Source organism: Stegostoma tigrinum, chromosome 6 (genome assembly GCF_030684315.1).
Source record: "Stegostoma tigrinum isolate sSteTig4 chromosome 6, sSteTig4.hap1, whole genome shotgun sequence".
Taxonomy (NCBI): Eukaryota; Metazoa; Chordata; class Chondrichthyes; order Orectolobiformes; family Stegostomatidae; genus Stegostoma; species Stegostoma tigrinum.
The window spans coordinates 97636144-97649961 of NC_081359.1; the positions used below are offsets into that span (position 1 = coordinate 97636144).

The window sequence follows — 13818 nt, forward strand, 5'->3', positions numbered from 1 at the left end:
TGTTGTAATTCTACCAGCCTCTAACACTTTCTTTTGCAGCTCATTCCATATATGCACCATTCTCTGTGTGAACAAGCTTCCCCTTGGGTCCCTTTTATGTCTTTCCCCTCTCACCTTAAACCTATGCCTTCTAGTGTTGGACTCCCCCACCCTGGGGGAAAAGACCTTGTCTACTTAGCCTATCCATGCCCCTCTTAACTTTATAAACCTCTCTAAGGTCACCCCTCGACCTCCGACACTCCAGGGAATATAGCCCCAGCCTGTTCACCCTCTCCGCGTTGCTCAAACCTTTCAACCTGACAACATCGTCAGATCTTTTCTGAACCTGTTCTAGTTTCACAACATCCTTCCTGTAGGAGGGAGATCAGAATTGCATGCAGTACTTCAAACTGGCCAGACCAATGTGCTGGACAGCCGCAACGTGACCTCCCAACTGCTGTACTCACTGCACTGTTAATTAATTGAACTTAACACCAGAATATTTAAAGTCTGCAGTGTATTTTGGAAGTATCTGATTGCACATGCAATAGCAGTGTTCTACCTATAATGAAGGAGGGTATGTGTCAAAACTAAATCATAAATAAACCACAGAACATTGTTTAATGTGTTCTGCCTTTGAAATATATTAACATATTATTACATTTGTTTTTGGTCTTAGCTCCACATATCACCCTTTGTTGTTTGTCTCAGTCCTAGAGGAGCAAACTGTGTTTGGTCCTTAATGTGATAAACTCCTTGCCAGTACCAAGAAGAATGGGCCAGGAAAGAGGAAAATATGACTTTTATGTTGGCTTGGCATTAGCTATTAGCTCCAGCATATTTATTGGAGGGAGTTTCATCTTGAAAAAGAAAGGTCTCCTTCGGCTGGCCAAAAAGGGGTCAATGCGAGCAGGTGAGATTTTATTTTACAAACTAAATCCACTAATAAGATTCTGATATGTGAAATGAAGTTGTTTTGGTTCTCTATTCCTGCACCACCATCTCAGGGTAGTTATGTTAAATGTGGTGTTGTCAGTGTTAATAAAATAAAAACCTAACCTTTTGATCAGTGCATGGGAGATGAGAAACAAGAAGAAGAATGAGACATTGTAAACACATGGCTACTTTCAAGTAATGTACACTGCCTCATAATCTGTGCCTGCTTGTTTGTAGAAGTGTATTTCTGTAGCGAGTTTTGAGAAGCTGGATGTGAGTTTGCTTGCTGAGCTGGAAGGTTCGTTTTCAGACGTTTCGTCACCATTCTAGGTATTTCTATATGGGAATTATTGTTGATTAGTTAATTATTTCTGTACATTTTTTTTTCTTCTGTGAACCACAGGTCAGGGAGGGCATGCATATCTCAAAGAGTGGCTATGGTGGGCTGGACTGTTGTCAAGTAAGTATTACAGCAATGTGAGTTCTCTGACTAATGGACTCAGCTCTCTCTTTCTACCTTAACATCTCTTTTCTTTCATGAAACTATTAATTTCTCAAACTTAGATGTGAGAGTAAGCAGTGAGGAGGGTGCAAAGGCACAACAAGTCTTTTTGATAGTCCAGTGGGCAAGAACATACAGAATATAATATGCAGAAATGTGAAATTATTCACTTTGACAAAAGGGAAAATATGGGAAATGATGCTTTTCAAATGAATCCGAGTGCCTTTGTGTATGAATCACAGAAAGCTAACATGCAGGTATAATGGCAGTTAGGAAAGCTTATGGTGTTTTTAACCTCTATTACAAAGGGAGTGGAGTAAGAAAGTCTTACTGCAATTGTATAGGGAGGTGGGAAGCTGTCATCTTATTTAAAGTATAGTACAATGAACTTGGAGGAATTACAGTTAAAGTTCATAGGGTTATTCCTGGAATAAAGGGATTATCCCAAGAGGAGAGATCGATCATTCTCTAGTGAGACGTGATCTCATTAAAATCTATAAATTGAGATACCACTTGATGAAATTGATGCAAAAACAGTATATTCCTCCACTTTGGGAGGGCACAATGTGGGTATGTTGACTTTTAGGACTGAGCTGAGGAAAAATGTCTTCGATCTGTGAATCTTTGGAACATTGTGTTGTATACGTGGTAGATGCTCCACCATTGTGTGTTCAAGCCTGACATCAACAGACTTTGGTACTAAGGGAATTGAGGGGTATTACGGTGTGTAGGAGATTATATCTGAGGTAGAACATCAGCCATGATCTTACTAAATGTCAACAGGCTCTAGGGTCCAAATGGTCTACTGGCGAATTTGTTATATTCTTATTACTGAAATATTCCTTAGTCAGCCTCCAGTACTGTGCCGAACACCTGTTCTTAAGTGGAATTAGTCAGTTGGTTATTATGTGAATCTGAGCTGAGCCTGATTCTGTCCCTGCCTTGAGTTTTCCACGCACTCCTTCTCAATGTTGTTGGATTATGATCATGAACGAGAACTCAGCATGATTCTCCCTTTTCTAATCCTGAATCACTCAGGAAAGATGTAATATCGGTACAACTACACTCAGGTCATTTAAATTAAAAGCAGTGGCTGCTATCTAGGAAATACTTTGGATTAAATGGTGGCATGGTGACTCGGTGATTAGCGCTGCTGCCTCATAGCTCCAGGGGCCCAGGTTTGATTCCACTCTTGAACAACTGTCTGTGTGGAGTTTGCACGTTCTTCCCATGTCTAGATGGGTTTCCTCTGGGTGTTCCGGTTTCCTCCCACAAGATGTGCAGGTTAGGTGGTTTGGCCATGCTAAATTGCCCATAGTGGCCAGGAATGTGCAAACTGGGTAGATTAGTCATGGGAAACGGAGGGTTACAGGGATAGGGTTTGGCGTTGGGTCGGTGTGGACATGGTGGGCCAAATGGCCTGTTTCCACACTGTCAGGATGCTATAATTCAATGAAATTGGTTGCTATTTAACCAGCTATTGATGTAACTATTTTATATCAACTTGAAACTATTTTAATAAATAGAGCTAATGCTGTACATTGTGGATATTTGTAATGCAGCTTTAACAATTGTATTAGACATTGAAAACATTCCAGTCTTACCTGAATTCTAATCAAATCTTGACTAAATGATTGCTCACTAAGTATTGTTTGAATTGTAATTTTTGATTGTAAACAAAAAGTTGTGCCATGATATGAAATTACGTTTAATACTCTCCTTGCTGAATAGGATTAAATAATTTCAAGCTAAATGCACATTTTGTCCTTTGCTATTTTGATTCGGCCCGTGAGTCACTAGGTTCTGGTTTCAAGTCCAGCACTAGGGCCTAACAGTCAAGGCTGTTTGATGGAGGTGCTACCTATTGAAAAAGATGTCTAAACCATTCCCTGTCAGTCTGCTTGGATGGTGTGTACGATTTCAAAGACGGACAGGGGGGTTATCCCTTTGCCAATATTTATTCCTTCAATATTGCAAGAGGTAAAGTCACCGTAGTCCCAGACGGCCAAAGATAGATACTCTGGTTATCATCACATTGCTGTTTGGGTGTTTGCACAAATTGGATCCCGCCTTTGTTTCATCACACGGGAAACACACTTTAAAGATACAGTACTGTATTAGCTGTAGAAGCTTTGAGACGTCTGGTCACCATGAAAATGCTACAAAAGTATAAATCTTTCTTTTAAGGACATATCAACTCTGCTTTCTAACCACTGAATTGTTATATATGTCTTTGTCTATTTAGAAAGGTTTTTAAAAACCTTTGGCAGGCTGCACAACCTAAACTGTATGGAATATTTGAGGCCAACTGCAAATTTTGCAGCTATTCATTGTGGTTTTGTTCAATTGTAATATGTTTCATGTTAACGAACTTAAAGTTAAGCTTAAAAGATATCAAGAATTTTAATTGGCTTCTTTGTCTCCTTGCAGTGGGTGCTGGAGAAGCTGCTAACTTTGCTGCATATGCCTTTGCTCCAGCGACTCTAGTGACTCCATTGGGAGCTCTTAGTGTTCTCGTAAGGTAAGCATATTGTTGCTGCCCATCAGAGGAAAAAAGCAAAAAATCTAAGTATAAAATATAACCCTAATCAATACAATATGAAATTACACCTCAGAACATTTTCATATAGTTTCTCTCTGGCAGTTTTGGGTCTCCTTCAAAACAGGTCACAAATTAGAGCTCATCTCTGCAGAGGCATCTGGGAGCAGTTTCGATGCTGATCCATGCACACCCAGGCTGGACATGTCAGTGGTTCTTGAGTACAAACAGGATTTAAAAGCGTATTAATTGTTGATGGATTTTAGTGTATTTTAATGCATGTTGAACCATGTGCACACAGTGTCCATAGCAAATGAAAATTTGCTTGACAATTGTCAGTCGACTGACTGTACCAGGTCAGAGTGAAGCTGTTAATTAGCTCAATTAAGTACTGAGATGCAGTTAAAAGGCATCTGGTTATAGGTGCAAACAAGTTTTTTTTTCTACCTTGGTGAGATCATATTTGTGTGCTTCAGTCAGGGGAAAAACAATATTTTTCCTCTCCTGCACCTTATTTCAATGTTTATAGAATGTGTTATCTGTCATCTGCCAAAGCAATAATGAACTGTAGAACAGCATGAAAGTAGGCAAGGAATGGACACGGTTTTTTTTTGTTGGTGTCTCCAGTTCAGTGGCAATTGGGTCTCATTACTGAAAAATCCTTGAGCTTTAATTGTGATCAAGTAACTGTGGCTACATGTTTTTGAATTTACTTCAGACACAATATTTACATTCCTTTATATGTTGGGATTCTGTTTCCATAGTGCTGTCCTGTCATCTTACTTTCTGAATGAGAGACTTAACCTCCACGGCAAGCTTGGTTGTTTTCTAAGTATCATTGGCTCTACTGTTATGGTAATACATGCTCCACAGGAGGAAGAGGTGGAAACTATTCATGAGATGGCCGTTAAACTTAAAGATCCAGGTATAATATTTACTTGTAGATTCTAGTTCCTTTATTTCACGTTTAATTTAAATAAGGTGTAGCCTTGGTTCATTGAATAGCACCCTCGCCTCTGAGCATAAAGTTGTGGGTTCAACTTCCAGTCTAGAGTCTTGGGCAGAAGATCTAAGCTGTGGCACTCCCAGATGTAATACTGAGGAAGGGCTGTGCTGACAGAATCACTGACTTTCAGAGGATGCATTAAAACTAAATGCTGCCTGTGATTTTGTAGAAAAGGCACTGTTTGAAGAAGATTATGGGAATTCTCCTGGTGTCCTAGCCAAAATTTTAACCCATAACCAACAACACCAAAAACAGTCAAATATAAGCGAGGTAGTGAAGATACTAGAAATCTGGAAAGACAGTTCTTCGGAAAAGTCAAAATAGACTTTACAAATTAACACTCTTACTCCACAAATTGGCAGGCAATTTAACTGATTGCTGCTTATAGGACCTTCCGGGTGGTGGCTGCACTTCAGAAGTATTGAATTGGCTGCTGAACACTTTTCAATGTCCTGAGGTGGTGAAAGGTGTTAGAGAAATGAAACTACTAATTTCTTTAAATTTACTGCACTAAACAAGATACAGTTGAAAAATCAAAAGTGAAGAGTGAAATTTAAGGGAAAAAAAACAAGTTTTTTCCATTCACTTAGCATCTTTTTTTTGTTTTGACTTTATATAAATTGATTTGTATCCCCTTAAAAGCTGTTATCAGGGCTAAAGTAATAATTTAAAAATTTGTAATGAGATTTGCCTTGTGAAGAAATCTACCTAACTTGCATAAGAACACATATGAACCTGTACTCCTCATGGAGAAATAAGACAGCTGTAACAACACTTTATAAAGTGTCATTAATATGGCAAAATGTCAAATCATGCTTCATAGCATTAAGACATGGTTACCAGATAGATGTGCCGGCAAATCTCGTAAGGGGGCACGAGGATAGGATCAAAAAATTTGAGTAAAAACATAAGACTACTTTAAGAGTGACTTAAAGCAGAAGAGAGGACTTGCTGAGTGAGAGGCTGGACAGCTAATGAGACAACAGAGGAGTGAAGGAAATCAGGAATTGCAAGAATCAGCAAGAGGGCACAATTTCAGGAGCACAGAAGTTTCAGATTGTGGTGGGACTTAAAGATAGTGGGCCAAGGTCATGGAGGGATTAACATACAAGGGTGAGAATTTTAAAATTAAACTTTTCTAGAGCAGGAGCCTATATAGGTTAATGAGCAAATAGGAGGCATTATTACTTAAGTTTGCAGATGACACCAAAATTGGTGGCACTATTGGTAGTGAAGATTACAAAGGGATCTTGATCTATTGGGCCAATAGGCTGAGGACTAAAAACAAGGAACAAAAACAAAATTTCTGGAAAAGCTCAGCAGGTCTGGCAGCATCTGTCAAGAAAAGATCAGAGTTAACGTTTCTGGTCTGGCGACCCTTCCCCAGAAGGACTGTTGAGGACTGTTAGATGGAATTTAATTTGGAAAAATGGAGGTATTGCATTTTTGTATGACACACAAAGGCAAGACTTATACAGTTAATTGTAGGGCCCTGGGTACTTTTGTTGAACACCTATGTAGTTCTTTGAAGGTTGCTTCACAGTTGTGCAGGATGGTTAAGGCATTTAGCATGTTTGCTTTCATTGCTCAGTATTCAATGTAGGAGTTGTGATGTCGTGTTGAGGTTGTACAGGACATTGCTGGGGCCACTTTTGGAGTATTGTGCTGATTGCCCTCCTACAGGAAGGATATTATTAAATTGGAGAAACTTACAAGATGTTGCCAGGAATGGAGGGTTTGAATTACAAGGAGAATGGGTAAGCTGGGAGTTTTTCACTGGAGCATAGGAATTTGAGGGGAGACTGTAGAGGTTATAATATCATGAAGGGATAAGGTTAGTAGCTATGGTCTTTTCATTAAGATGGGGGACTTTAAAACTATGGGTATGTTTTTAAGGTGAGAAGGGTGGTAGGTGGAGTTTAATGTAGATAAAAGTGAGGTGTTGCATTTTGGAAAGGCAAATCAGGGCCAGACTTAGACAATTAATGGTAAGGCCCTGGGGAGTGTTGCTGAGCGAAGAGATCTTGGCGCAGGTTCGTAGTTCCTTGAAAGTGGAGTTATGGGTAGGAAGCGTGAGGAGGGCATTTGGTCTGCTTGCCTTTATTGGTCGGTGCATTGAGTATTGGAGTTGGGAGGTCATGTTGTGGCTGTATAGGACATTGGTTAGGTCATTTTTGGACTACAGTGTGCAATACTGGTCTCCTCGCTATTGAAACGATGTTGTGAAACTTGAAAGGATTCAGAAAAGACAAACACGAATGTTGCCAGGGTTGGAAGGTTTGAGCTGCACGGAGACTCTGAATAGGCTCGGCTCTTTTCCCCAGAGCATTGGAGGCAGGGGGCTGACCTTAGAGTTTTATAAAATTATCAGGGGCATGGATTGGGTCAGTAGACCCTTCACTCCAACAGCATCGTCACATGCTGGCTTGGGGCTCTATCACTCCACAGTCCCACTCCATCCTCTGACTCATTCGCTGTTCTAACAAGAAGTGTTTTTTTTTTCTTTTCCTTTCAGGCATCAAGGCCCACAAGATGCAAAAATGCAGAGATTACCTTGGCACTCTGGAACCTTCTTCCCCTCCCCTTCTCTCTGACTCCATCCCCTTCCCAATCCTGCCTCCTGTCAGGTATTCACCATCCCTCCTAATCTGTCACTCTCCGATGCTGAACGTTCTGTACTTAGCAAAGGTCTCAGCTTTATTCCCCTATGTCCCCTCCTTAACAAATTTCAGGCATGCCACAATGTCAAACTCCTCTTCCACCGACTTTATCTCTGTGCCTGTTTCTTTGGACAAGAGCCCTCTTCCCATCCCACAGACTCCTTTGCCCAGTTTCAATACTCTCCCTCGATCTAGATCCCTCCCTCTGGCCTGTTACCGGCACACAGTCTGTTCATTGAGAACAGTTGACCTGACGTTGGTCGCCTCAATTTCTCTGCACCCCTCATCCAAACCAACCTATCTCCCTCCAAACTGACTGTATTCCTTGCGCTTAGATCCAACCCTGACTTTGTTATTAAGCCTGCCGATAAAGGTGGTACTGTTGTAGTGTGGCATACTGACCTCGACGTTGCAGAGGCTCAGTGTCAACTGAGATACTTCCTCCTACCTTCCCCTGGACCATGACCACACCACGGCACATCAGGCCCCATTGTTTCAACTACAGTAACCGACCTCATTTCATCTGGTCATCTCCCCCTGCCATTGCCTTCAAGCTGATAGTCCCCCAGCCCCACATAGCTAGCTTCTACCTCCTTCCAAAAATCCACAAACAGGACTGCCCACGAAACCCCACTGACAGCTTGCTCGTGCCCCACAGTACTCATCTGTTCCTACCTTGATTCAGTAGGATCCTATAACACACCACCCTGTTCCCTGGCCAACATCTCTGTCTCAGGCTTGTTGCAGTGTTCCAGCAAAACTTGGTGCAAGCTGGAAGAATGACATCTCGTTTTCCTCTTGGGGACCTTGCAGCCCTCTGGACTCAATATCAAGTTCAATTATTTTAGGGCCTAAATTCTCTCATGTCCTAGCCCCTGGCCCCACACACTAGACCTTGCGCACATTATGTACTACCTATTGTTAGTCACTAACTGTCTCCATTAACAGCTATTCATCCTCCGAGCCAGATCATTATCAACTCCTTTGTCTATCCAACTTCTCTGTATCTTTGGGCTCTATCTCCACCTATGGTTTATATGCAGAAGATGGGATGTGGGGAGGGGGTAAGGAGTAAACCAACATTTTCCTGGCTGAGGAAGAATCACTGGACCTGAAACATTAACTCTGATTTCCCTTCATAGATGCTGCCAGACCTACTGAGCTTTTCCAGCAACTTCTGGTTTTGTGTAAACAGACATGGTCTTTTCCCTGGGGTGGTGGAGTCCAAAACTAGAGGGCATGAGTTTAAGGTGAGACAAGAAAGATTTAAAAAGGACTTAGGAGGCAACCTCTTCACACAGAGGGTGGTGTGTGTATGGAATGAGCTGCCAGAGGAAGTGGTGGAGGCTGGTACAATTACAGCATTTAAAAGGCACCTGGATGGGTTTATGGATAGGAAGGTCAGTATGGTTGAGTTGGACCAAAGGGTTTGTTTCCGTGTGTAGATTTCAATGACTCTGAGAAGTCAAAGATTTAAAAGGGACCTGAGTGGTGTAATCTTTCCAGACAGGGTGTGGTTTGTGTGAGAAATGCCCTGTCACTGAAAATGGTAGATGCAGGTACAGTTACAACATAAAATACATTTGTACAGGTTCCTGAGTAGGAAATGTTTACAGGGATGTGGGTCAACACAGACCAGCAGGACTAATTTAGCTTGGGAACATGGTCAGCATGGGCTGAAGAGTCTGTTTCCATACTGTATGACTCTCACTGTATGACAAAAGGAGCATATGGATCTTGGTATGAGTCAGGATATGGGCAGCAGAGTTTAGAAGGAACCTAGTCCACCAGCTTAGGTTTCCTCTCAAAGTTTCCCTCCCCTGCACTAGCGCTGAATTCTCATCTTGTCTAGTTTCTTTCCTATTTTCACGTATGTTGTGTCTGAGATTGTCCTGTCTGTGTAACCCACCCCTTTTCTTGTAGCTTTATATCCACTAAGGGCTGCACACTAATTGCTCTTCATGGTCCCCAATCTAGCTGATAATGTTAGCTACCTTGGCTGTTACTGTTCCCCTATTGTTTTCAAATCTGTCATTCTCACTCTCATCTTGAAAAATCCTATTCTCATTCCCCACCATCCTTGCAAAACATTACCTCGTTCCCAACTTCATGGTCTTCTCCTAAATCTGTGGATTGTTACCTGTCAATTAAGTTGTATTTACTCTTGTTCCATGTTTGAATTTAGCACATTCAGAAACCCAACAGGATCTGATGTGAAACAGTTATAATTCGAAGTTCAAATGACATTGTGTGTGATGCACTGTTCTTCCTCACTTCTTTATTGTATCACCAGCTTTCTTCCTTCAACACCTCTCTTCTGTTGTTTGAGTGCAAAATTACTCACCTGGTCCCGTTTTCAGTTGTGTCTGGTAGTTTGAGAATTTCTTGCAGTGGATTCTCTTCACATTCCTGGAACTTCTGGAATCCCACGAGGAATTATCCATGGACTCGCCTGTTTTTTGTCTAAAAAGAGCTCTTCAATGACATTACCAGAAACACACCATTAGATTCCACATGAGCACCCAGCTATGTCTCCCCACCATCTTTGGCTCCTTGGTTACACCCATTTTGGCACCCAATTGCTTGATCAGTGCATTGGGATATTAGAAACTCACCCCAATTAAATATTTGATTACCAGAACCGTTGTTCTCTGTACCAACCACAGACTCTGTTCCTTAGTCATCAGTTCTGTCCCTCTGTTTTTGAGTTATTTGATGTTAAATCAAGCTGTTCTCAATCTTCATTCCTATTTGACCCTGAGTTTGAACTGATGTTGAAATTTTAAACCTTGCTTACGTTAGGTCCAGACCTAATCATTAAGATGGCCTTTTATTTTTCACCTTTCTACACTCTCATAATTGTTCACTTCCTCAAAACATATTGCTTTCTTCTCCATTTGTTTCGACAGTGAGCAGATTGGTTGTTGAAGTCATTAGCATGGATGATCTGTTATTCCAGGATCTTTAGGGTGAGATTACTTGCCATTATCAAGACCAAAGATGAGAGCTTATTGAACTGATAATCAGATTCTTTTACAGTAAGCTTTCTATCCTTTGTATTTTAACAGTATGTGACATTATGAAAACTCACCCTCACGGACGGTTTCAGAAAGACTGAAAGCCCTGCAATGGTGTTGAAAGAGAACTTTAGAAGAAGGTTAATTTTTGAGACTGAAAAGACAGTAGTAGAGAGTTTATTGTACACAATGTAGGATCTCGTGCGTCGTGACTTTACCATACTGCATATTTCAACATGCTGTCATCAGAACGGTCAGCTGTTGCTCCTCGATTCGCCCTTGAGTTCTTCCAATATTAATCAAACTCAGTTTTGTTTTATTCCTCAAAGAAGAGATTGCAGCGGTATTTGTCTTACTGAATACAAGCGTTATTCAATGTTGTTAAAACGTTTGGTCTACGAGATGCTTGGTTTGATTTCCTAATTTATGATGAGTAAAATGATCTCTGTGGTAGCAGCTGAAATGTTATAATTACTTTCGGTCGGGGCTCCATGATAGATTTGGCATACTGGTTCCAGTTATGGAGAAAGGTGAAGAAACAGCAGGCCACTGTATACCTTTGCTCAAAACTGAGGATTTCTAGAATTGTTCATATTAACCCTAAAAGGAGAAAAACCAAAATGTTGAATTCTCTGAATAACTCTTTCTTCTCTTTCAGGTTTTGTGGTGTTTGCAACTTTTATCATCACTGTTTCTCTAATCCTTATTTTTGTTGTTGGACCTCGTCATGGGCAGACCAATATCCTGGTTTACGTAACCATCTGTTCTGTAATCGGCGCACTCTCAGTCTCCTGTGTGAAGGGCCTCGGTATTGCTATTAAGGAACTGTTTGGTGGGAAACCTGTACTTACTTACTCTTTGTCATGGATCCTTTTGCTGAGCCTCATAGCTTGCGTAAGCACTCAAATTAACTACCTGAACAAGGCACTGGATATTTTCAACACTTCCTTGGTGACGCCTATTTATTATGTATTCTTCACTACGTCTGTTTTGACATGTTCTGCTATTCTTTTTAAAGAATGGTATCATATGGACACTGATGATATCATTGGCACATTGAGTGGCTTCTTCACTATTATAGTTGGCATCTTTTTGTTGCATGCCTTTAAAGACATCAATTTAACATTGGCAACTTTGCCCGTGTTCATGAGAAAGGAGGAGAAGGGATTCACGGTGAATGGGAGTGTACATTATGAGCGATTAGAACACAATGTGGAAAATGAAAGCTGTACCGAGAGTTCGGACATACACTCCTCAGATATGGTTTCCTCCAGAAGAAATGGAAATATGATCACCAAGTGAGAATTGGAAAACACAATGTTAACAGATAAAGGAAAAGCACTGCCCTGTCTATAGTAACTCTGCTGTCATAGTTACCAGAATTGAGCTGCTTTGTAAAAGGTCATCTGTGTTGGTGACTTCACTTATTGTAAAGGAGTGTCTCTAGGGACAATCATTTTTCCATCAATGTGATTGGGATGGACCGAGGGTTATTAAATTGCATTTTTATTTGCCTTATTTTTCATGGTTCTTTTTTTTAAACATATTTTAAATGATGCATTGTGGCTTACATGGTTTAAGTAACTACAAGAGGGGAAAATCACCATGTAACAATGTACATAAATCCATATTTAAAATATTTTTTGAAAACTATTGTACTTTATGCACTGAGGGTTTTAATTTAAAATGTTTGAAATAAAATTCTTTTGGATTTGCCTTTTCTTAATATATCTACAATATATTGGAGAGAGAAAGCAAAAAGCAACTTCAGATTTCAGGTCAGGGTTCCACAAATGGAAATTATGTACAAGAACAGACTGATGTTGCTTGTGTTTAAAATAAGCCTTTGCTTGGAGTTGTCATTTTTTAAAATCTAAGCATTATGGTAATAAAGTTAAAGTCAGTGTAGCAAAGTTTAAGTAGTTGAGGTGATTTGGGGATTAACAAAGAAATGTCATTTTATTCTGGCCTCTTTAAAATACATTGATTTCATTATGATAACTTTCTTATAGCATCCTTTTGTTTCTTCTACTTTCTAAGTCCTTCAGTTTACTCTGCAGGCTGTATCATAAGATATTGGAGTTGGACAAACTGTTAGTAATATGATCTCCTTTAATTTCCGCCTTTCAGAAGATCCTAGGTTCCCCCACATTTCTAGGAAGTTATTGGAAGGTTCCTTAACTTGTAACCTCATAGCCTGGTGTATCTCCCACTGTATCATTACTATCAAGCCAGGAATCAACCTGATGAGGTCAGAACAGGACTGTTTGAATGTTAAGCAATGTAAATTGCATGTGATGGAGTATGTGATTCCACAACCAATAGGTCAGATTTAAGAGATAGTAGGAACTGCAGCTGCTGGAGAACCTGAGATAACAAGGTGTAGAGAGCTGAATGAACACAGCAGGCTGAGGAGCAGGAAGGCTGACGTTTCAGGACTAGACCCTTCTTCAGAAATTTCTTGTTAGGTCAGGTATAAGTACTGCAGTCCTACCAAATCCTGTCATGAATGGCGGTAGACCATTCAATCGTGGGAGGAGGAACAGGGTCCACAAGAATCCTCAATGACTAGTACAAAAGGCAGGACTAAAGTATTTGCATCCAGCTTCCTCCAGAAGTACTGAACAGATGATTCTCCTTAAGTTCCCAAGTGTTGTAAATGCCAGCCATCAGCTAATTCAAATGCAGTTATTAGACTGGTGTCCACCTGACAATATTGAGGATTGGTCAGATAGTCCTGGCCACAAAAGGCAGGACCAATTCTACCTGTCTATACGTGAACTCGACAGCCTCCTCTCAGTTATCAACAGAGTTATGGAAGATGCTACCATCAGATCAACTATGATCTCATTGAATGGTGCAGCACACACAATGGACTAAAATGGCCTGGTTCTGTCTAAACTAAACCTTAAGCTGAGAAAGAAAAACAAGTTCCAGAAGACGATAACAAACCTTGAGATCCTATTGTTTACCTTGCTGGGTCTCAGACCAATCTGAAAGGACAGGCAGGATGGGATAGCATTGGTGGTGGGGATGGGAAAAGTATGGTAACAAGAAATTATCTTCAATAGGAAGATGTAGAATCCATAGTTGGAGGTAAGAAGTAAAAGAGGAAAGAAACTGGTAGGTGTGCTCTATTTAACAATCCCTATCCCCCAACAACAGGACAGAGAATAAGG

At 40.6% G+C, this 13818-nt stretch overlaps 1 protein-coding gene across 4 annotated transcripts in view; it reads left to right on the forward strand.

The window, feature by feature from the left end:
- Positions 1-12566, forward strand: part of nipa2 (NIPA magnesium transporter 2) — a 52312-nt gene extending 39746 nt beyond the window's left edge. For 3 of the 4 annotated variants that reach the window (XM_048533079.2, XM_048533082.2, XM_048533080.2), the window contains 5 exons: positions 659-892; positions 1319-1375; positions 3848-3938; positions 4721-4881; positions 11298-12565. In XM_048533079.2, coding sequence (XP_048389036.2) covers positions 754-892; positions 1319-1375; positions 3848-3938; positions 4721-4881; positions 11298-11941 — 1092 coding nt within the window. In that variant the 5' untranslated portion in view covers positions 659-753 and the 3' untranslated portion in view covers positions 11942-12565. Of the gene's footprint in view, positions 1-658; positions 893-1318; positions 1376-3847; positions 3939-4720; positions 4882-11297 lie in introns of all 4 variants that reach the window. The other variant, XM_048533081.2, reaches the window with a different exon arrangement.
- Positions 12567-13818: the final 1252 nt, after the last annotated feature.